Source organism: Pan paniscus, chromosome 2, assembly GCF_029289425.2.
Source record: "Pan paniscus chromosome 2, NHGRI_mPanPan1-v2.0_pri, whole genome shotgun sequence".
In the NCBI taxonomy this organism is placed as follows: Eukaryota; Metazoa; Chordata; class Mammalia; order Primates; family Hominidae; genus Pan; species Pan paniscus.
In genome coordinates, this window is record NC_085926.1 from 44,279,787 (window position 1) to 44,304,885 (window position 25,099).

Here is a 25,099-nt window from a genome sequence, read left to right on the forward strand (position 1 = left end):
CCTCAACCTCCCAGGCTCAAGCAGTCCTCCCATCTCAGCCTCCCATGTAGCTGAGACTACAGGTATGCACCACCATGCCCAGATAATTTTTGTTTTTTGGTGTTTTTTTTTGTGGGGTTTTTTTTTTTTTTTGAGATGGGGTTTTGCTATGTTTCCCAGGCTGGTCTCAAACTTCTGGACTCAAGCTGTCTGCCCACCTTGGCCTCCCAAAGTGCTGGGATTACAGGCATGGGCCACCGTGCCCAGCTGGACCAAAAGTATTTCTTAAGGGAGTTCACAAAATATGGTAAATAGCAGCATCATTGGAATAAGTCTGTAACATCACAAGACTAGGAAGGTTAAATCCTAGCTCTTGCCAAAATGCCTGATTACTATCGATGAAATGTAGAACGAATACTATCACAAATGGGATATGGGGAAGTGAGGCAGGTGACGTCAAGAAGGATACCCAGTTCTTTAGTATGAAGGAACTGGGTGACTATAACCTGCCATTACTTCAGTGGAGCACCTAGGAAATGAATTAGGTTTGGAGATCATTTTGAGGCACCTTTGAAAACAAGGGGAGAATAGAAAGTGGGCATTTGTAAATTAGTCATTTCTACAAATGATAACTGAAACCCTAAGAAAGGAATTAGAGAAATATGTGACCACTGAGATGCTGGTGGCAAAGAAGTATTAGGATGAAGATGCAGGAGGGAAAGGATGATAAATTAAGGTTTTAGGAAAAATGGGATTGGATGGAATGGTTTACAAGTGTCTGGACTGGTTTCTAATGACAAGAGCCTTATTGCTGGAACAAACAGAGGCATTTTTGCCTGTCAACAGTGCCAAAAGATGGGAAAGGAGTGTTAATCATTGCTGAGTGAGGCATCAAAGCCCCGACAACAAAAAGTGTTGGCTCTCGGGTAGTAAGAAGAATTTGCTGACAACAGTATAGGTTTGAAAAGGAAGTTTCATTAGATAGATAGGAGGATGCAGAAGGATGCAGCAGGGCGCTTCAGCAAGAGAGGACTGAGCTTGCCACAGGGGATTTTTCCTTAGGAGTATTTATAGAGCTTAAAGCAGGAGCTTAAGGGTAATTTGGACCGTATTAGCCATGTAGGTAATGATAAATGATTATATTTGTAGACATTTTGGTGCCTTGATGTTAGCAAGGGTTGCACAATGAGTTTTGATATGCATGTATTTGGAGATGTATAGAAATTCTAGTTACTTACAAATTTGGGGGAAAGAAGCCTGGTACCAGATGCCAGGTTTTTATAATGGGGAAGTCTAATCACTTCTAAATTCCTCAGGTAAGGAGTTTTGCCTGCAGATGGTCTGCTTGATGGCCACCAGGTGATCTTTGCTCTCCTCATTTTCCCCCTGACAGATATCTTGGTCAAATATTTGACCCTTTCGAATCCCCCATGCTCCTCTGTACCTTCTGCCTATTACGGTTTCAAGAAAGGGGAAACGGCACAGTGAAGAGGGGTGTCAGGTCTGTCTGGCTACTTCTTGCTGAAAGGGAGCATTGAGGGGATAAGTCACATTTTTCCCTTTCTTGCTCTGTATCATGAAGGGTTATGAAAAACTTATTGGGGACAGGAGACACCGTATTCCATCAAGAGGCCCCATATATGTGGAAGTTGCTGTTGCAGGCTGGTATTGGGATTACATAATCATCTGTAGGTGGAATCATTGTAATCTGGAAGATAGAAACTTAATGAGAGCATTAAAGAGGCAGGGACCAAATATTAGAAGAAGAATAATGAGGAATAAAGGTCCAAGGAATGGGAGAAGCCAGGTGATTTTTGGGAACCAATTAGTAAGGATTTTGGCCCACTTTGGGTTACTTTGAGAAGGTGTGTGTAGCCATTTGGTTTGTTTGAAAATTTCTTGGACATCAGCTTCCACTTCTCCAGACACATTAATGTAGGTGCAACACATTTTGTTAATGACAGCACAGACTCCTCCTTATTCAGCTAGGAGGTAATCTAGAGCCCTTCTGTTATCAACAACCATTCCTGCTAGTGAGGCTAAAGACTTTTCTAGTGCTGATAGACTTGTGCTAGTTTTTGCTATTTTGAGGGAGGCAGCATGTTCACATAGTGTGATTTCATGATAAGTACAACCTCCCCAAGGGGTGAGAGTTGTGATGATTCCCACAACTCCAACAATAAGTCCTAGGGCCCTTTTTCATCTAGAATGGGATTCTAGATTGGAAGTTATGTTTAAGACAGTGATTTGGGCAGGAGCTATTGTACCCAGGGTACAATCATCATAACGAAGAGAATTATCAAGGTGGGATAGGGCCAAAGCTTGAAAAGGATTTAAATCATTAATAGCAGTGCCACAAAACCATAAGAGTTCAGGAAGGGCAGGTAATACATTTTTGAGGCTTCTTGCACTAAGGGCCACCGCTGCTAAGGCTCTTAAGCCATCCCTGGCCTACTAGGTCTAAAGTTTTTTTTAAATATGCTATAGGGGCCAGGCACAGTGGCTCACACCTGTAATGCCAGCACTTTGGGAGGCTGAGGCAGGCAGATCACGAGGTCAGGAGTTTGAGACCAGCCTGGCCAACATGGTGAAACCCTGACTCTACTAAAAATACAAAAATTAGCTGGGCGTGGTGGTGCACACCTATAATCCCAGCTACTTGGGAGGCTGAGGCAGGAGAATCACTTGAGCTTGGGAAGCAGAGGTTGCAGTGATCCAAGGTCATGCCATTGCACTCCAGCCTGAACAATAGAGTGAGACTCCATCTCAAAGAAAAAAAAAATGCTATAGGGCACTTAGAGGGCCCCTCAATCTTGGGCTAAGACTCCCAAAGCTATTCCCTTTTGTTCATGTACATAGAAAAAGGCTTAGTCAGATCTGGTAGGGCTGAGGTCAGGGCTGAGATTAAAGCCTATTTTAAAGTGTTTAGAGCATGCTTCATATCATTAGTCCAGTATAGAGACTGTTCCTGAGTTCCCTTGAGGGCTTCATATAAAGGTTTTGCTATTAACTCAAAGGAAGGAATCCATATTCTGCAAAACCCAGCCTTACCCAAAAATGACTGAAGCTGTGGTTTAGTTACCACAATTGTCACGTTTAAGATCTGTACAAGCACTACAAAGGCTTTTTCACTGGGAATTAAAATAAGACCCCAAAATTGAACCCTTTGTGTGGATATTTGTGCTTTACAAGGAGATACTTTGTACCCACAATTAGCAAGTTTGTTGAATACTAATACTGTATTTTGGTCTGGAACAGCCTTGTTAGGACTACAGATTAGTAAGTCATCCACATACTGAAGTAGATTGCTATCTGGGAGAAGCTGCAGGGGCTCTTTTGGTGAAGTGTTAATACAGCTAGAAGGTGGGGCCTTAGCTGTAAATTAGCTTGTAATTTTGTAAATCACAACCTAATGGAACAGGGCTAAAAAGGAGTAAAGGAATAGCCTTTCATTTTACAAGGGAATGGCTGTGTAAAACAGCCTCATTGGGGTTTTCCATCAATATCCATGAGGAAAATGGAGGACTGGCACATTGGGCCATAGTAAATGTTTATAAAGCTGAATAACTGTCCCTTGTATCTATAAGTAACATTATCTGTTGTTCAGCCACAATCAGATTTGCCCTGGGATCATCCACAGAGATGGAAAAGACAGGGCCGTGGATGGCTTCAAGGCCCCATCTAGAGGATGGATGACTGACATTTCAGAGGCTTGATCATAATCCAGGAATAGAATTAGAGGTGTTTGCCCTTGCTCTCGCCCTCACCCTCACCCTCGTTCTGCAGGATCCCCTTGTCAGGTAGGTTGGTGAGACTGTGGCTGTCATAGCCTAGAAGGAAGAGATGGCCCCCCCTTCATGAGGGAGGGACACTCATTCTTCCAATTTGCAGTGAGGACAGGGTCCCAGGGATGGCTTGCAACCTGGAGGTTTGGGACATTCTCAACTTCAGTGTCCTTAAAGGCTGCTTTTAATAAAGTACAAAAGGGAGTTTGTGGGCCTTGCTCTAATTTTTGGAGTTTTTGTCTGATGTCTGGGGAAGCCTGACTTATAAAATGTATGGCCAGAAGGGATTGGCCCTCAGGGCTTTCAGGATCTAAATCTGTATATTTATGCATGGCCTCCATTAGTCTAGCTTGGAAAAGGGAAGGGTCCTTGGTCCTGAGTGATCTCTCATAATTTAGAAAAATTAACAGGTTTTATTTCATTCCTTCCAACAAACATGTTATCATATAATCTTCTCTTCCCCTGTCTCTGTTTGGGCTGGCATTGGCAGCGTGGTATTGCCAATTGGGTTCTGTGTTGGGGACAGCTTCTGCCCCGGCTCTATTATTAGGATTGCCAACATGAGCTTCGTCTGCCCAAACTCGAGCTAAAGACCGTGATTTTTTCTTCGTGGGAACAGCAAATAGTTAATACCACAAATGTGTCTTGCCAGGTTAAATCAAAGGCAATAAAGCCCGAAATTCTTGAATGAACTTAGAGGGATCCTGGCTAAATGAACCCAACTTGGATTGAATTTGCCAAAGTTCAGACAATGGAAAAGGGACATGAACTCAAATTGTTCCCAAATCTCCGTTTGCCACCTTGTGGAGAGGCATAACACTTGGGGGATTTTCTGAGGACTTTGTACTAGTGGCATATGCAACTCCTGTGCAAGTATGTGAGGGTGATAAAGTATCTGGATGGTAGGGGACGGGTTGATTGGGACATGGAGCAGATGGCAAGGGGTGCACAATGAGTTTTGACATGCGTGCATTACGGAGATGCATAGAAATTCTAGTTACTTTTAAATTTGGGAGGGAAGAAGTCTGGTACCAGATGCTGGCTTTAGGTAACAGGGAAGTCTAGTTACCTCTAAATTCTTCAGGTAAGGAGTTTCTGCCTAAGGATGGTCTGCTTCATGGCCACCAGGTGATCTTTGCTTTCAATTCTATTGGCTTGATTTCATCTGTGGCAGTTTCTGGGGGGAATCAAAGTTATAGGAACAAAATAAAACTAACAGTAAAACTTTCATGCTGACTGGGGAATGCTTAACGTTTAAAAATAGGTGCTGAAGGGGCCAAAGCAAACAACACAAGCCGGAAAAGAAATGTTTAAAAGTTAGCTATATTTATACAAGGAAAACCAAAAGAAATACTTAAATGAGACTTTTAAAATTCGAGGCTCTCCACTGAGACTTGTTCCCTGGCGCCAGCTCTGGGAGTTCCGCAGAGCCTCGCCCCCTGCCAGGGCGCCCGGGGCGAAGGACCGCACGGCGCATGCGCGCGTCCTCCAGCAGCCCCTTTCCCCTTCTTCCCCAAGATCCAGCGCGTGCTCGGTTGCCCTTCTCCGTTCCTTGCAGGCCCTTGGGTCAGGACCCACCACCTGCCGGACCATCATTTTCCGAGTCCCTCCGGCCTAGTCGGAGTGCTCGCTCGCGCCTCCTAAAGCTTTCAGCCGAGCGCGCCGAGACCCCTCAGGGCGGCCGGTAAGAAGGCGGAGGGGCGGGGGCTCAAAGCGCGCGGGGAAGGTGCAGCAGTCACCAGGGTGCTGACGTCAGCTAGAGGCAGGGCACCGCGGAAGGTTGAATCCACGCCCTGGCTGTGCGCAGGCGCCGTAGGGGGAAGGCCTGGCACGCTCCAGCCAACCAGGGCGTCACCTGCAGCTCGTCCCCCTGCCCGGGCTTGCCTCGAGCGCCCTGCCGCCGCCGGAGCGGGGAGGGTGTTGGGGGCAGGTGGAGCCGGGAGGGCCCAGCTGAGAATTCAGGGTTGGGGGCTCAGAGGGCACTGCGGCTAGGAGCCCGTCAAAGCCTGTCGCCCACTGGGGCGAGGGCAGGTGGGAGCGCCTGGCCGTGCGTCGCGCGCTGGTTGGCCGGCTGACGCCCCAGTGCGCATGCGCGTCCGAACAGCCTTGCGGGCGGAGCGACTGTCCTCCCTTCTGGTGTACTGGGTGGGAGGTGGAACTAGTCGGACAAAGCCCTCGCGTCGGACCCTTGCCAGAACTGTAAGGAGCAAGAGGGGAGGGGCTCCGGTGGTGCATTCATGCTCCTCTAGGGGGGAAGCGGGGTCGGAGGGGAGTGCTCAGAGCCACCTTAGCGCAAAGTGCTAACTTTTGAATTGAGGCAGTGCCAGGGGACGCAGTATCCGCATCGCATCTACATTTTAACTCGCTGTGAAATGAGAACGCAAAGACGATTTAGATTTTATTGTTTCCGACTTATATTTTTCCGAGGTCTTTGATTTACGGGAAATCGTTACGTACTAAATCTCGTATAGCAAGAGATTTAGAAAAGGAAGCTACAGAATCTAGGCTAATTTATCTAATAGCATTTCCTGCTTTTGCTCTTTTTCTTTGCCTTTTTCCCCTACTCTAAGAAGTTCATATTCAACTGAAAAGCCATGAAAATTACCGCTTTTGTCCCTCCTTGATATAACAAACTGCTTTCAGAAACCGTACAAGATAGTCACTAAGGGAAGTCACAGTTCAAATGAGAGTGGCATGATATTAATTTTGTTAAAATAAATTACTTTCAAATAAAAGTTGTGCCAAATGGTCAAAGCTCAATCCTGAGAGCTCTATTTGGCACACACTCGGTGTTAGTTGAAAGTAAGCAAAACAAAACCGTTTTTCGTGTACTCTTCCATAATTTGGATTTTTCACTGATTTACGTATCTTTCCACCAAATTTGGTTTGAAACTGCACAGATTTAATGCCTCACTTAGAACAGATTTTAGGTAAAATTAGAAATTTTCACTTTATGAAACAGAAACTAATATCACTATTAAGTAGATTAAAGTAGTCATTTACAATGGTTTGTAAATAAATTTTATCCTTCCCGGTCCTCTGCCCCCTTCCAGGAAAGGCACCATTTCCTTAGAGAAGACCTTCCTGAGCTCTCCCCGCCCCATTCCAAGTGTAGCGTCTGGGAGTTTCTCATATTCTGTGCATGTTTGTATTATTGCATTTACTGCGTTGTTTTATACTTATCTGCTTGTGTCTGTTTTTACACTCCCCCCTCCCTCTAAAAGTCTTTTGAGTGTTAGAATTGTCTTAATATTTTTCTAGTCCCAATGCTTTACGCAGGACCTGGCCCATAAGTGGTGATGAATGGGTGAGTTAAAGACTCAGTATGCCTCCCGAGTGTGATAAGACAGTGCAACCTCTTCAGTTATTTTATAGCATTTTCCAAGTGGAAGTATAGTGGGCTAAGTGCAGTATGGACAGGAACCACCTATGTAAGAATTTATCTGAAGACGAGAAGCCTGCGGTTGATGTGGATGTCCCAGACTTTTGGAGCTAGTGTCTGAATGAGAGCACCCAACTCTACTCTGAAGCAATGTGTCTTCAGTCAGCTGATAGTAATTTGATTTTCTGTGTAGCTAGTCCTGAAAGAGGAAGAACATTAGATCTGAATCTTCTAGTTGTCTTAGCAGTTATAATCTCAAAGTAAATTTACAGATTGACATTCTAGTTATCAGGCCTTCTAATTTAGCTTCCCCAAGGCCCACGTATTTCTGTCTTGAAGTGATAAAATTGGGTTCTGTTCTTACAAGGTTGAAGACTAACCCAAGATCTGGGCGTTGTGAAGAGGCAGGCAGCCATGCCTGCCAACCTGCTGGACATTGTCTCTACTTAGAATTTTGGTTTTTTTAATCTGAAAAGTACATAAACCATACAGGAAACAAAGAACTAATTCAAGCAAAAACTTGAAATCCTCCTTTGATTTTTAGCATAAATTGGGTAGCTAAAGATCCAAGTTTGTATTAAATAATTATTTTTAAAGAATTAAAGCTTAAACATTAACAGATGCCCCAGAATCCTCTTTGGTGATAGAATCAGGATTCCCTAATACAGTGGTTCTCAAACCTGAGTGTGCATCAGAATCCCTGACAGTGTGTTAAAACAGATTCCTCCATCCCACCCAGATTCTGATTCTGCAGGACTCGGATGGGACCTGATAATTTGCATTTCTCACGGATGCTGTTGCTGCTTTGAAAACCACTGCCCTAAGAGTTCTTTCTTTCTCTCCTTCCTACCCTGTCCCTTTCTTCTTTTCCAAAACTGGATCCTCATCTGTCACTTAGTCGTCAGAGCCCATTTTTGAAGAGCTTATAGGAAATACTCAAAAGACTCATAGTACTCGGTTTTTCATTCTTATTCTTAAACAGAACGAGAAAATATATTTTTAATTTTTTCCAATGATTTGTATAGGAAGTGATCATCTTAGAGCAATAATTTTGTTGAATGGATAGCAGAATTATTAACTGAATATATTTTTATATATATAGGCATTTTCCTCTAGAAATATGAATTGGCTGCCATTGTGGGAGAGAGGAGAATTGTTGGAAAAAGGAAAAGTCACATTCCCTCTCATTTCTCCCCTATTGCTCTCTCATTGTTTCTCCATGACCCAGAACACTGTCTTTAAAAAGTCAGTATTAATTCATAAAAAGACAATTCCCACAGCACAATATAACTTTATTATATTCACTTTAGGTTTTTATTTTGAAGAGAGAAATGCTACTTCCATCAAAACTTGTGTTTTTATTGGTTAGCAAGTGCCACCTTTATCTTCAAATGGTAAAAGTAAACAACTAGCTATTTTTTAATTCTGATGAATTAAAAGTATTTTTCTAGAGAAAAATTTGTGAAATTATTCATTTGTACTTTTTGAATTGTATGTAGCCTTGGCAAAATTGCCTACTACCTTGTGTTTAAGACCTTCAGACATTGACTCCTTATTGTGATAATTCTGAGTTTTTCAACAAAATTTTTCAAAATTTGTTTTTGAATAAAATGTTGTATTGAACTGCATGTTTGAGCAATATGTTAGCTGACATTAGATGGAAAAAAATTATGCCTTTTTTAATACACTCTGACATAATAATAGTTGCAACTGTAATGAATTTTTTATTTACTAAATGTGGCTAAATCCCTTATGCATATTTTACTTAAGCTTCACAAAAGTTCTATGAAAAAGATAGCCCCTACTTTCATAAGTGATGTACCCCTGAAAACACGTACACAAAGTCACATGTGGGATTCCACATCCAGAGTGCTTAAACATCATTATTAGGTTCTAAATTAGATTTCACCTTTTAGAAAAGTCTTATTGAATATTTCTAGCATTTTGTCTGTGTCTTTCCACCATTTTATCTTAAATGTGCTGTCCAGATAACTTCAGTGAGCATCAGATACAGACCAAATATCAATATAGATAACGTTTTCTCATTTGTATTTCATTTCGTATTCTTTATTACTAGTATTAGAATTGTAATTTTTCTTTTTTATAAAATAAAGACAAAATTCAATAAAATATTCACTAATTTCATTGACTAAAGTGTACTCCTGTCTAGCAGATTAGCATTGTGTTAGCTCAAAGTATTCTCTCAGTTAATGAAAACTTAAGATTCAGAATTAAAAGGCAGTTTGGAGTGGGGACAGAATGTTTATATATATCCACATGTTTCTGCTGTAATGCCATACTTGCATTCCTGGAAATCCTGACATGCTGCCAAACAATAAGCAAAAGTAACAGTTTGTGGAGAAAAAGCACACACCACTCAAAACTGAACAAAATTTTATAAGAGCCCTAACAAAAACCCTAACCCTAATAAACATGGTAGTACAATTAAATCTAGTTTAGACCAGTTTCATCAAGATTAACATTCTAATCTAGGAGTAGCTTTATTTATCAATCAAATTTTTTTTTTAAAGACTTGGAAATCTCTAGCTTTTTCGTTTATCCTAGCACATTGCCAGATGGTTTGATGAAGTGGAAAATGTAGCCAGACTTGAACCCACTAAACATCTGCTTCTTAAACCAAAAGAAAGAAATACCAGGAGATTTTTTTTCCTTAAGGTCTTTACATATCACTAAAGCCTTTTTTTTTTTTTTAATTGTAGAAAGCCTACCTCTGATCACTTCAAATCAGTAATATGTTGGGGGTAAAGTGCATATATAATGTCTTTCCCCTATTGACCAATTGCATATAAGCTGATTCACATTAAATAAACATTTTAAGGCTGGACACAGTGGCTCAGGCTTGTAATCTCAGCACTTTGGGAGGCCGAGGAAGGAGGATCAGCTGAGGTCAGGAGTTCGAGACCAGCCTGGCCAACATGGAGAAACCCCATCTCTACTAAAAATACAAAAATTCGCTGGGCGTGGTGGCAGGCAACTGTAATCCCAGCTACTCGGGAAGCTGAGGCACGAGAATCGCTTGAACCTGGGAGGCAGAGGTCGCAGTGAGCCGAGATCATGCCACTGCACTATAGCGCAGGTGACAGAGCGAGACTCTGTCTCAAAAAAAAAAAAAAGAAGAAATGTTTTGGTGTTACAACAGACTTTTCTTAACCATCTGTGTTATTTAAGAGATGAGGAAACAGACTCCAGAAGGTAACGTAACTTGCCCTTGCTCACACAGTCACTGAAGAGGTCAAGATTTGAATACAGATCTCAAGCCCCCTAGCCTCCATTTCCTAACCATTATGCAAACTACCTACTTTGACAGTCACATTCACTGGAAGTGTTTAGATCAGCACAATCCAATAAAAATAGAATGTAAGCCTTGGATATAATTTAAAATTTTCTAAAAACTAGATGTTTTACTTTTTAAAAAGTAAAAGTGAAATTAATTTTAATAAATTATAATTTCAACACATAACCAATATGAAAAATTATTACTGAGATACTTTCCATTCTTTGTACTGAATCTTTTAAATCCAGTGGGTATGTTAAGCTTAACACATCTCTATTTAGACTAACCACATTTCAAGTGCACAGTAGCTACATGTGGCTAGTGGCTGCCTACTGTTTTAGACAGCAGAGGCCTAGATTGTAATTCTATTACTCTACTGAAATGTAAACCTTTTTAGGAAATAGCTTGCTCACAAAATAAGCAGATAGAAAACACCTAATTCTCGACCTGTCATTTTTTTTAGTGCTCTCTTTCTAAATCTGGAAACCGTGATTTAATGTTTAGATTTGTATTTGGTAACATTTTATTTTTGTTGAGAAAATCTATTGTCACATTTCTAAGCGCTAATGTCCTTTATTAGTCATTTCTCAGTAGTAGTTTAGTTATACTCTATGATTACAAAGGGATTAGTGGATGAATGTATTTTTCTGGATAACTAAAGACCTTGAACTTTACACAAATTTTATTTTGCTTTGATTATTTTTGATGGAAATGCTTTTTTTTTTTTTGAGAGAGAGAGAGAGAGTCTCACTCCATCACCCCGGTTGGAGTGCAGTGGTGCAATCTCAGCTCACTGCAAACTCCACCTCCCAGGCTCAAGGCCTCAGCCTCCCAAGTAGCTGGAATTACAGGCGTGTGTCACCACACTCAGCTAATTTTTGTATTTTTAGCAGAAATGGGGTTTTGCCATGTTGGCCAGGCTGGTCTTGAACTCCTGCCCATTTTCACCTCCCAAAGTGCTATGATTACAGGGATGAGCCACCATACCGAGCCTCAGAAATGCTTCTGAAATGCTTCTAAAATGTGCTACATAATTCCATCTTACACACAACATACTTTATCCTCCATGATTAAAAGTCATTAAGGATACTATCTTAGTCTTCAGCTGCTGTGTCAAACTATCATAAACCAGATAGCTTAAAAACAACAGAAATATATTTCTTGCGGTTCTGGAGTCTGGGAAATTCAACATCAAGATGTCTGCAGATTTGTTGTCTTGCTATAACTTCACATGGTAGGGGGCAAGATAGCCCTCTGGGGCTTTTTTCTTTTTCCTTTTTTGTAATTTTCCTTTTTTCTGATAGTTTTGATCAGAGGACAGGACTTTTTATAAGGGCACTAATGACCTTATTACTGTCACACGCGTCCATGTGAAGAGACCACCAAACAGGCTTAGAAAGAGCAATAAAGCTTTTTATTCACCTGGGTGCAGGCGGGCTGAGTCCAAAAAGAGAGCAGAGGGAGTTAGGGGTGGGGTAGTTTTATAGGATTTGGGTAGGTAGTGGGGAAAATTACAGTCAAAGGGGGTTGTTCTCTTGCGGGCAGGGGCGGGGGTCACAAGGTGCTCAGTCGGGGAGCTTCTGAGCCAGGAGAAGGAATTTCACAAGGTATTGTCATCAGTTAAAGCAGGAACCGGCCATTTTCACTTCTTTTGTGATTCTTCAGTTACTTCAGGCCATCTAGATGTATACGTTCAGGCTTGGGCTCAGAGGCCTGACATTCCTGTCTTCTTACATTAATAAGAAAAATAAAGTAGTGGTAAAGTGTTGGGGCCATGAAAATTTTTGGGGGTGGTATGGAAAGATAATGGGCGATGTTTCTCAGGGCTGCTTCGAGCAGGATTGGGGCGGCGTGGGAACCTAGAGTGGGAGAGATTAAGCTGAAGGAAGATTCTGTGGTAAGAGGTGATATTGTGGGGTTGTTAGAAGGAGCATTTGTTGTACAGAATGATTGGTGATGGCCTGGATACGGTTTTGTATGAATTGAGAAACTAAACAGAAGACGCAAGGTCCAAATAAGAGAAGGAGAAAAACAGGTATTAAAGGACTTAAGAATTGGGAGGACCCAGGACATCCAACTAGAGAGTGCCCAAGGGGGTTCAGCATAATTACTTGCTTGGTTGGCAAGTTTTTGGGCTCTATCTTTGAGGTTTTTTATGTTGTCATATACCAGGCCAGATTGATTTAGGTAAAAACAACACTCTTCGTTTAATATACAGAGTCCCCTTTTTTTTTAGCAGTGACTAATGAGTCCTCCACGATTTTGGAGGAAAGAGAAATACAAAGCCAGCAATTGTTTGTTAAAGAAGGATTAGAAACAGCTAGGAGAGAGTGAGTGAGATTGATAGTGTGGTGGAGATAGCTGGGGAGAGGTAGAGGGTGGCATAAGAACGGGAACAAGAATAAGAGTGAGTATAAAAGTAAAGAATAGGACTTCATCAAGGTGAAAGTATTGGAGTGTACCCTGCCAGCAAGATCATCTGTCCACTTTAAGAGAGACTTAAGGGTGGTGGTTTGAGGTAAAACCAGAAGGTATCAGTTACGATGGTTTGAAGGAAAAGTGTAAACCGGCAGTGGAAACAAGGGCAGGGCATTTATGAGTAGTTGAGAATGGTGAATAGGAGTATGACTAGACAGAAGATAGTAGGGATGACAAGTTTTTGGGGTACAGTCCAAGTTAGGCTGGTGTCTGGAATGAGACTGGGGCCTAATAAAAAGGAGCATCCATAGGAGCTCAAATGGGCTGTACCCTGTGGCGTCCCGAGGACAGGCCCGAATTCTGAGAAGGGCAAGTGGTAAAAGTATTGTCCAGTCCTTTTTAAGTTGGAGGCTGAGCTTGGCGAGGTGTGTTTTTAAAAGATCATTAGTCCGTTTTACCTTTTCCGAAGATTGAGGACGGTAAGGGGAAGGTTCTACTGAATACCAAGAGCCTGAGAAACTGCTTGGGTGATTTGACTAGTAAAGGCTGGTCCGTTATCGGACTGTATAGAGGTGGGAAGGCCAAACCAAGGAATTGTGTCTGACAGAAGGGAAGAAATGACCGCGGTGGACTTCTCAGACCCTGTGGGAAAGGCATCTACCCATCCAGTGAAAGTGTCTACCCAGACCAAGAGGTATTTTAGTTTCCTGACTCAGGGCATGTGAGTAAGTCAGTTTGCCAGTCCTGGGCAGGGGCAAATCCCCGAGCTTGATGTGTAGGGAAGGGAGGGGGCCTGAACAATCCCTGAGGAGTAGTAGAATAGCAGACGGAACACTGAGAAATGATTTCCTTGAGGGTAGATGTCCATGGTGGAAAGGAAATGAGAGATTCTAAGAGGCACGCTAGCGGCTTGTAATCTACATGGAAGTTATGAGAATTGTAGGGAGTGAGTTGAGCATAGTTTGTGATTTTGAGGGCCTCTAAAAGTATTAGAGCAGCAGCAGCTGCCGCGTGCAGACATGAGGGCTAGGCTAAAACAGTAAGGTCAAGTTGTTTGGACAGAAAGGCTACAGGGCGCAGTCCTGGCTCTTGTGTAAGAATTCTGACCACACAGCCCTGTACTTCGGCTGTGTGTAATGAAAAGGATTGGGATGAGTTAGGGAGAGCTAGTATGGGAGCAGCTTTTAGGGCTGTTTGTTAAGGAATGGAAAGGGGAGCAGGGAAAGGATTTAGGATTTATGGTGTCAGCTAGGTTTCCTTTTGTGAGTTTATATAATGGTTTAGTCAGGATGGTAAAACTAGGTATCCAAAGGCGGAAGTACCTAACCATGCCTAGGAAGAAAAGGAGTTGTTGTTTTGTAGAAGGGGTTGGGGTTTTGGAGATTAGCCAGACACGATCAGCAGGGAGAGCACGTGTGTTTTTATGAAGAATTATGCCCAGATAGGTAACGGATGAGGAAGAAATTTGGGCTTTGGAGGATGACACGAGATATCCTTTTGATAACAGATGTTGGAGGAGCAGGAGGATGTCCTCTTGGGAAGATTTATAGGAGGGGCTATATAGTAGAAGGTCATCAAAATACTTAATAAGGTGCAAAGTAGATGGACAGAAAGAGAGTAAATTATGAGAAAGGGCTTGACCGAAGTAATGGGGGCTGTCCCTGAAGGCTTGCGGCAGTACAGCCCAGGTAAGTTGCTGAGACTGATGGATGTCAGGGTCAGTCCAGGTAAAAGCAAAGAGGGGCTGGGAGGAGGAGTGCAGGGGAATAGTGGAAAAAGCATGTTTTGAGATCCAGAACAGAATAATGGGTGGTGGAGGGACGTATTGAGGATAGGAGAGTATATGGGTTTGGCACCACAGGGTGGATAGGCAAAACAATTTGGCTGATAAGGCACAGATCCTGAACTAACCTGTAAGACTTGTCCAGTTTTTGGACAGGTAAAATGGAATTGTAAGGAGAGTTTATAGGCTTTAAAAGGCCATGCTGTAACAGGCAAGTGATAACAGGCTTTAATCCTTTTAAAGTATGCTGTGGGATGGGATATTGGCCTTAAGCAGGGTAAGAGTGATTAGTTTTTAATGGGATGGTAAGGGGGTGCATGATTGGTCACCAAGAAGGGAGTACAGGTGTCCTATGCTTGTGGATTAAGGTGGGGAGACACAAGGGGAGGATGTGAAGGAGGCTTTGAACTGGGGAAAAGAGCGGCAATGAGGTGTGGCTGTAGCCTAGGAATAGTCAGGAAAGCAGATAATTTAGTTAAAATGCCTCAACCTAATAAGGGAACTGGGCAGGTGGGGATAACTAAAAAGTAGTGCATAAAAGAATATTGTCCAAGTTGGCACCAGAGTTGGGGAGTTTTAAGAGGTTTAGAAGCCTGGCCGTCAATACCCACAACAGTTATGGAGGCAAGGGAAACAGGCCCTTGAAAAGAAGGTAATGTGGAGTGGGTAGCCTCTGTATTAAGAAGGGGACGGACTTACCCTCCACTGTAAGAGTTACCCAAAGTGTCTGTGATGGTCCAGGAGGCTTCCAAGGCCATCAGGCAGCATCAGTCTTCAGCCGCTAAGCTGAGAAGATCTGGGAAGGAGTCAGTCAGAGAGCCTTGGGCCAGAGTTCCAGGGGCTCTGGGAACGGCTCCCAGGCAGGTTGGACCGTCCGATTTCCAGTGGGGTCCCACACAGATGGGACACAGCCTAGGAGGAATCCTGGGCTCCAGGCATTCCTTGGCCCAGTGGCCAGATTTCCAGCACTTGAAGCAAGATCCTGGGGGAGGAGGTCCTGAAGGAATGCCTGGCCACTGTGGCTTAGGTGTTTTGAAGTTCTTGTGTGCTGGAGATGTGGCTGGGGTTTCTCTCACAGCAGAGGCAAGTAATTGCAACTCTTCTCTATTATTGTACACCTTGAAGGCAAGGTTAATTAAGTCCTGTTGTGGGGTTTGAGGGCCGGAATTTAATTTTTGGAGCTTTTTCTAATGTCGGGAGCAGATTGGGTAATAAAATGCATATTGAGAATAAGATGGCCTTCTGGCCCCTCTGGGTCTAGGGCAGTAAAGCATCTAAAGGTTGCTGCTAAACGAGCCATGAACTGGGCTGGGTTTTTATATTTGATGAAAAAGCCTAAGTGCTAACTGATTTGGGAAAGGTCTGATAGAGAAAAAAGGAGCATTAACCTTGACTATGCCTTTAGCTCCAGCCACCTCTTTAAGAGGAAATTGTTGGGCAGGTAGGGGAGGGCTAGTCGCGGAACGAAACTGTAAGCTGGACCAGGGATGAGGAGGGGAGGTGATAGAAGGATTATAGGGTTGGGGAGCGGAGGCTAAGGAAGAATTGGGACCTGGCTTGGCCTGGCAAGGAGCAGCCAGGGGAGGAGGGGAGAGGTCAGATGGGTCCACAGAAAAGGAGGATTTAAAGAACTCAGAGTTTGGGGTGGAGACTGAAGGAACAGACAAGAGAGAAAGAAGAAAGATTTGGGATGAGTCACATTGGAAGCAGAGATTAGGAAGGGACCGACGTGTAAAAGAATGCCTGGACATCAGGCATCTCAGACCATTTGCCCATTTTACTACAAGAATTATCTAGATCTTGTAGGATGGATAAATTGAAAGTGCCGTTTTCTGGCTACTTGGAACTATTGTCAAGCGGTATTGCAGAAGAAAATAAGGCGTTTAGGTTTTAGGTTAGGTGTGAGTTGAAGAGGTTTTAAGTTCTTGAGAACACAGGCTAAGGGAGAAGAAGGAGGAATGGAGGGTAGAAGGTTGCCCATAGTGAAGGAGGCAAGCCTAGAGAAAAGAGAGGGTAGAGACATGGAGAGAGGGGGATACTTACCCCCCAGGGGAGGTTATGCTTGCCACCAAGGTGAAGGATCAAGGCAGGTGTCCCCGTGGTGATAACACACCTCTGAAATGTGGGTGAATAATCAGGCAGGCGTCCCCACAGTGATTAAACACCAAGGGAAGACTGTCTTCCCGGGTCTGTGACTGGTGCCGGAGTTTTGGGTTCACGGATAAAACACGTCTCCTCTGTCCCTACCAGAAAGGGAAAGGAACTGAAATTAAGGGAAGGGAGAGATTGAAGGGTGGCACCAAAATTGAAAGGAGAAAGAAGTTGAGGGATAGTGAGAGAGGTTGGAGAAGAGAGTAAAAAGAGGCCGCTTACCCGATTTAAAATTGGTGAGATGTTCCTTGGGCTGGTTGGTCTGAGGACCCGAGGTCGTAGGTGGATCTTTCTTGCGGAGCAAAGAGCAGGAGGACAGGGGATTGATCTCCCAAGGGAGATCCCCCGATCCGAGTCATAGCACCAAATGTCATGTGCATCTGTGTGAAGAGACCACCAAACAGGCTTTGTGTGGGCAATAAAGCTTTTTAATCACCTGGGTGCAAGCAGGCTGAGTCCGAAAAGAGAGTCAGCAAAGGGAGTTAGGGGTGGGGCAGTTTTATAGGATTTGGGTAGGTAGTGAAACATTACAGTCAAACGGGGTTGTTCTCTTGAGGGCAGGGGCGAGGGTCACAAGGTGCTCAGTGGGGGAGCTTCTGAGCCAGGAGAAGAAGTTTCACGAGGTAATGTCATCAGTTAAGGCAAGAACCACTCATTTTCACTTCTTTTGTGATTCTTCAGTTACTTCAGGCCATCTGGATGTGTATGTGCAGGCTTGGGCTCAGAGGCCTGACAATTACCTCCCAAAGGCCCCACTTCCTTCTTTTTCATTTTCTTTCTTTTTTTTTTTTTTTTGAGACAGGGGTCTTGCTCTGTCTCCCAGGCTGGAGTACAGCAGCACGATTGCAGCTCACTGTAGTCTGCACTTCCCAGAGTCAAGCCATCCTTACCTTAGCTTTCTGAGTAGCTGAGGCAACAGACAGACAACACTACCCAGCTACTTTTTTGTTTTTTAGAGACAGAGTCTCACTACGTTGCCCAGAGGCTGGTCTTGAACTCCTGGCCTGAAGCAATACTCCTGCTGCAGCCTCCCGAATTCCTGGGATTACAAGTGGGGACCATTATATGCAGATGATTTTTTTAAGAACATATTTCACGTTTGTTGTAAATAATATAGAAAATAAGAAGCAAAATGAAAACATTTAATATCCTACCACCTAGAGATAGCTGTTGTTACAGATTGCATATTTTTCTAGTCTTTTTTTCTTTGCAAGCTTGGGGTCTGGTACTTGTGCTGTCTTAACTAAATCTAGGTTATTTTGTTCATCTTATGATGAAGTTTGGGTGAGAATTTAGTCCCTCACAGGTAACATTGAACCTTCAAATAGTCCAAATTTTTTTTGTATTTTTTATTGTTGTTGTTGTTTTTGAGATGGAGTCTCACTCTCTTGCCCAGGCAGTGCAATGGTGCGATCTCGGCTCACTGCAACATCTGCCTCCCAGGTTCAAGTGATTCTGCCTGTAGCTGGGACTACAGACATGCACCACCATGGCCGGCTAATTTTTGTGCTTTGGGCAGAGACAGGGTTTCTCCATGTTGGCCAGGCTGGTCTCGAACTCCTGACCTCAGTTGATCCACCTGCCTCGGCCTCCCAAAGTGCTGGGGACCCAAGGTCATAGGTGGATCTTTCTTACGGAGCAAAGAGCAGGAGGACATGCATGAGGCATGAGCCTCTGCATCTAGCCCCAAATGTTTTTTTTTTTTTTTTCCTCATTGTATCTCCATTTGATCTCAGAAATCTTTGAAGTGGTAGAAGTATTTTCTGTATCTTTGTATTTGTCTCAAAATATCAATGTGCATGGTTTTAAAAAATCGCCTTTTAAAATTTGTTTTATTTTATTTTATTTTGTTTTATTTATTTATTTATTTTTGAGACAGAGTCTCACTCTGTTGCCCAGGCTGGAGTGCAGTGGCGTGATCTCGGCTCACTCCAACCTCTGCCTCCCGGGTTCAAGTGATTCTGCTGCCTCAGCCTCCCAAGTAGCTGGGATTACAGGGTCCCGCTACCACACCTGGCTAATTTTTGTATTTTTTGTAGAGATGGGGTTTTGCCATGTTGGCCAGGCTGGTCTCGAACTCCTGACCTCAGGTGATCCTCCCACCTCGGCCTCCCAAAGTGCTGGGATTACAGGCGTGAGCCACCGTGCCCAACCCACCTTTTTAATATTTAAATGGATACCTATAAATGCATTCTGTCTCCTAGAAACTCTTGCCACATCAGTCAACCTGGAAATAAATTGAAGTATCCATTTTTGTTTAAGAATGTACTTTTAAAAAAGATAATTCCTGATTTTTCATTTAAAATTTTCTATCATTCTATTAATAACAGTTATGCTTCATTAGATTTCTTCACATATATTGACCACTTCACTAATATATATGTTATGTATATATTATATGTTAGTTATATATGTATTATATATAAAGTCATATATATGTGTGTGTGTATATATATATATTATATATATAAAACATTTTGGTACTTAAGATGTGACAGAATAGGACTTTAGCCATGTGGTGATTGTTTTGAGAGAACGTGCTACTCAGCAGCTCTCCACAAGAATGGAATAATGGAAAACAGAAAAAGCTCAGAGCTCAATTACATGGGGGAGAAAAGAATTTTTTATCTGATGGTTATTATGCAAATAATAGGGCCTTGCAAGACTTTAATAAGGTACTGCTCATAGGATTTTAAAAATCATTTGGTCAGTTGATATGGAGACCGAATATTGATATATTCGAATATCTTGCTAAAGAGCTACATTATTGGAAAAGTTCATGTGATTCAAATCCTTTCCCCCACTTTTATCTCCATAGCTTGTTTTAAAAATAGACTTTAATTTTCAGAGCAATTTTAGGTTCACAGCAAAATTTAGCAGAAAGTAAAGAGAGTTTCATATACTCACATCCCTACTCACGCATAACCTCCCTCACTATCAGCATCCATACCAAAATGGTATATTTATTACAGTCAATCTACATTGACACATCCTTATCACCCAAAGTCCATGCTCTACCTTAGGGTTCACTTGGTGTTGTCCATTCTAAGGATTTTGACAAACGTTGACAAATGTTGCTTCCACCATTGTAGTATCATTCATACAGAATAGTTTCACTGCCCTAAAAATCCTCTGAGCTCTGCCTGTTCATCCCTCCCTATCGATTAACCACAGATCTTTTTATACTGTCTTCAGACTTTTTGCCTTTCCCAGACTGCTTGGAATTCATATGCTTGGAATCATATGCTTGGAATCATACAGTATACAGCCTTTTCAGATTGACTTCTTTTTTTTTTTTTTTTTTTTTTTTTTTTTGAGACAGTTTTTGCTCATGTTGCCCATACTGGAGTGCAAAGACGTGATCTCGGCTCACTGCAACCCTCTGATTCCTGGGTTCAAGCAATTCTCCTGCCTCAGCCTCACAAGTAGCTGGGATTACAGGCGCCCACCACACCTGGCTAATTTTTGTATTTTTTAGTAGAGACAGGGTTTCACCGTGTTGGTCAGGCTGGTCTCTAACTCCTGACCTCAGGTGATCCGCCTGCCTCAGCCTCCCAAAGTGCTGGGATTACAGGCATGAGCCACCGCGCCTGGCCAACTTCTTTAACTTAGTAGTATCCAGTTAAGTTTCCTCCCTGACTTTTTTTTAGCCTGAATAATATTCAATTGTCTGAATATACCACAGTTTATCCATTTACTTACTGAAGGACATCGTGGTTGCTTCCAAGTTTTAGCAGTTATAAATAAAGCCTCTATAAACACCTGTGCGCTAGTTGTTGTGTGGACATAGTTTTCAGTTTGTTTTGTAAATTACCAAGGACTACTATTGCTGTATAGTATGGTAAGAGTATGTTTAGTTTTGTAAGAAATTGCCATACTGTCTTCCAAAGTGGCTGCACCTGTTTGCATTCTCCCTTCCCACTAGCAGTGAATGAGAGTTGCTGTTGCCACACATCCTTATCAGCAGGTGTTGTCAATGTTTTGGATTTTGGCCATTCTAATAGATTTGCAGTGGCATCTCACTTATTTTAATTTGCAATTGTCTGACAACACATGATGTTGAACTGCATTTCATATGCTTATTTGCCATCTGTATGTCTTCTTGGTGAGGTGTCTGTTAAGGTTTTTTGCCCATTTTTGATTGGGTTGCTTGTTTTCTCATTGTTAAGCTTTAGGAGTTCTTTGTATATTTTGGATAATAGTTTGTTATCAGATGTGTCTTTTGCAAATGTTTTCTCCAGGTGTGTGGCTTTTCTTCTCATTCTCTTGACATTGTCTTTCACAGAGCAGAATTTTTCAGTTTTACTGAAGTCCAGCTTACCAGTTAAGCTGGATAGTGCTTTTGTTGTTATAACTAAATAGTCATTTCTATCCCCAAGGTCATCTAGATTTTCTCTTTTGTTATCTTCTAGGAGTTTTATAGCATTTTATATTTAGGTCTGTGACCCATTTTGAGTTAATTTTTGTGAAAAATGTAAGGTCTGTGTCCAGGTTAATTTTTTCGCATGTGGATGTACGATTGTTTTAGTGTCATTTGTTGAACAAGCTGTCTTTGCTCCACTGGATTGCCTTTGTTCCTTTGCCAAAGATTAGTTGACTTTATTTGTATGAATCTATTTCTGGGCTCTCTATTCTGTTTCATGGATCTATTCATTCTTTCACCAACACCGCGCTGTCTTGACTACTGTAGCTTTAGAGTAAGTCTTGAAATAAAGTAGTATCACTTTTCCACCTTTGTTCTCCTTCCTTATTGAGTTGGCTATTCTCTGGGTCTTTTGTCTCTCTTTATAAACTTTAGAATCCATTTGTCAGTATCCACAAACTAACTTGCTGGGATTTTGATTGGAATTTCATTGAATCTATAGATCAAGTTGGGAAGAATGACATCTTGACAATATTGAGTCTTGCTATCCATGAACATGGAGTATCTCTCCATTTATTTAGTCTTCCTGTTTCCTTCATCTGAGTTTGTAGTTTTCCTTATCTAGATCTTATACATATTTTATCAGATTAATAACTAAGTATTTCATATTTTGGGGTGATAATATAAATCGCAATGTGTTTTACATTTAAAATTCTACTTGTTCATTTGTGATATCTGCTTAACTTTTAAGCAATTAATGGATGCCTGGAAGTTGACGTACATATATATTCAGAAATGTTTTGCCACCTGAGACCTATGAGGAGGTAAGCATCATGGTCCAATCTGTAATTAGTATTGTGGTGGGGGGAGGTCTGTTATGCATTTGGTTTATTTCAGTTTGTTATTATTTTTCCAATTCTGAAGTTATATTATGGTGGAAAGCTGGAACAAAAAGAAAGAAAATTTATATGAGAAGACAGGTCCTCCGAGAGTACATTCAGAGTAGAAGGTGAAAAGAATACTGTCCTTCAGAAGAGTTAGGTGTGAAAAGCTTAAAAGGAAAAACAGATCAAGTTTCCTCTTAACACAATTCACTTTATGGTATTATGTTTCAAGCATCTAGGGCACACAGTTTCTTTTCTTTAGAGTTTAAAAGAGGGAGAGACTAATGAGAATACAAAAGGGAAGGTTCTGGGGGAATAGATACAATGCCTCCTGGCGCATGGCAGGTGTGCAGTAATTGTTCAATTTGGATAGGTAAAAATGCAGGTCAGGGAGGATGCATTAGGGCTTAGAAAGTATGTAGGACAGAAAGGGGAGAATGAGGAAGATTCTTGGGAGCTGGAACTGAGGGTTTGTATAAGGAGTGATTGGAGATCAAGTTGGAAAGATAGATGGGGAAACCATGAAAGAGGGTTTCAAATACCAGACTAAGGAGTGGATGTATTCTGCAGGAATTAGGGCACCACCAAAGCTGTTTGAGTAAGGAATACAGTGATGGTGGAATTTTAAGAAAGTTAATCTGTTGGTGATACCCAATATGGTTGGAGAAAAGGACAGCAGAGTAGACTAATTATGTACAGTCCAGTTTTGTAGTGATGATAATTGATAGCAGAGAAAGTGGAAAGAAGGAGTGATTTCATTGAACATTGTAAAGTGAGAAGACTTTACTAACTGATAGTGAATGGGGGTAGTGAACTAATTTGGGTTTTGTGCTTTGCAACATTGAGAAAGGTGGTACCACAATAACAAAAATAAGGAAGATAATCCTGGATTGAGTTGCTAACTGCTCCCTGGCCTTCTGTAACCAGGCTGAATTTAGAAAGATAATAATGACTCATACTCCTTTTTTAGATATGTAAAATTTGAGCAGCTGGCAGGAGAGCTAAGTGTATGTCAGACGTTGGGAAATGAGAACGGAAGCTCAGAGGGATAAGTGGAGTTGCCACTGTGGTTTACTTAGACTAGCTCATATTTAATCCTGGCTGATTCTTTCCTTTACTTTAAACTCCTGTTCTAATCTTTGATGTACAAATCCATATATTGACTTTATAAAAGGTTCAAATATATAGGAGAAACAAAAGATAATCTGCAAATAGGTTGGTGGTCTCCAGATTGTTTAAAAATCACCAGAAATGATTCCACAATCTCTACCATTTTAAAAACATAAAACTTTTCTAAAGACTTGGCACACCTAATGTATGAGAACAAAAGCATGTGCAATGTTTAGAGACTTCATTATAAAAAGCTTAGGTTGGGCCAGGCACAGTGGCTCACGCCTGTAATCCCAGCACTTTGGGAGGCCGAGGCGGGCAGATCCTTTGAGGTCAGGAGTTCAAGACCAGCTGGGCCAACATGGCGAAACACCGTCTCTACTAAAAATGCAAAAATTAACTGGGCACGGTGGCGTGCACCTGTAATCCCAGCTACTTGCAAGGCTGAGGCAGGAGAATTGCTTGAACCCAGGGTACAGAGGTTGAGCCAAGATCATGCCACTGCACTCCAGCCTGGGCAACAGAGTGAGACTCTGTCTCAAAAAAAAAAGCTTAGGATGGAAAAGGTAAATTATAACATTTAAAAATAGGTGTCGTGGAAGTGCTTTCAAAAAACCGCAAATAATTTCATTTGGATTTAAACACCGTACTTTTAAAAAACACTCCCAGGTGGGTTACAAAACTTAAGAATGAGAATATCACGGCCGGGTATGGTGGCTCATGCCTGCAATCCCAGTACTTTGGGAGGCTGAGGCGGGTGGATTACCTGAGGTCAGGAGTTTGAGACCAGCCTGACCAACATGGTGAGACCCTGTCTCTACTAAAAATACAAAAAAAAAAAAAAAAAACAGTCAGCGGTAGTGGCACACGCCTGTAGTCCCAGCTACTTGGGAGGCTGAGGCAGGAGAGTCACTTGAACCTGAGAGGCAGAAGATTGCATGCAGTGAGCCAAGATCATGCCACTGCACTCCAGCCTGGGCAACAGAGCAAGACTCCGTCTCAAAAAAAAAGAATGAGAATATCAAGTTATCCAACTAGTATAATTTTAGCATGCTAATAATGAGGGAATGAACTAAAAGACATCTGTATCTCTTTTTAAGTATAATAATTATCAAAATGTTTGCTACTATAAAGAAAAAATTGAGCCAGGCATGGTGGCTCATGACTGTAATCCCATTGCTTTGAGAGGGTAAGGCAGGAGTATTACTTGAGGCCAGCAGTTTGAGATCAGCAAAAGAATTAGTTGGGTGTGGTGGCACGTGCCTGTAGTTCCAGCTACTTGGGAGGGTAAGGTGGGAGGATCACTTGACCCCCGGAGATCACACCGCTGCACTCCAGCCTGGGCAACAAAGCAAGACTCTGTCTGAAAGAAAAAAAGAGAGAAAGAGATAGATATAGACAGATATATATAGAAAGAGAGAGAATTACACTATTGGATATTAAGATTTTTTGATCTGAATAAGAAACTTATAAAGAAAATTGTTATCATTTGCAGTGAAGTCAGATGAATTTCAAAGTGGAGTATTGAGGGGAAATTATTATATTATTTAATATTTCTCATTTTGCACCAGAAAAATTTATAACCACTGTTTTAGAAACCATGTGGTACTCACTGCTTGTAAAACTAATAGATTTCAGAAAACCACAAAGTATCTATCTTGTTTCTGCTGTGCATAGTACGTTTAGTTTTATTGTCACTTTATACATTGAGGATTTGTGTGTGTGTGAGTGCCTCAATGAATAACCAGTCCACATCTTTTTAAAAGGTTATGTCTAGAGAAGATATTTCCACACTGGTTTCCCTTTTCAAGAGCTTTATCGGGAGCTGAAGCAGTCAATGCCTTGAGGCCTTTCTATTTTGCAGTACATCCAGATTTCTTTGGACAGCACCCCGTAGAAAGGGTAAACATTTATTTATTTTTAAACCATTAGTGTACATTTCTGCTTAT

At 41.9% G+C, this 25,099-nt stretch overlaps 1 protein-coding gene across 4 annotated transcripts in view; it reads left to right on the plus strand.

The window, feature by feature from the left end:
* The first annotated feature begins 5,069 nt into the window (after positions 1 to 5,069).
* The window catches only part of TCAIM (T cell activation inhibitor, mitochondrial), a 71,581-nt gene continuing 51,551 nt past the window's right edge, over positions 5,070 to 25,099 (plus strand). The window contains exons 1-3 of one of the 4 annotated variants that reach the window (XM_003809307.6): positions 5,070 to 5,448; positions 21,908 to 21,980; positions 24,917 to 25,052. In XM_003809307.6, the coding sequence (XP_003809355.1) occupies positions 21,952 to 21,980; positions 24,917 to 25,052 (165 nt within the window). In that variant the 5' untranslated portion in view covers positions 5,070 to 5,448; positions 21,908 to 21,951. Of the gene's footprint in view, positions 5,449 to 5,508; positions 5,964 to 21,907; positions 21,981 to 24,916; positions 25,053 to 25,099 lie in introns of those variants that run through there. The other 3 variants (XM_057301698.2, XM_003809308.7, XM_008961512.6) reach the window with 3 other exon arrangements.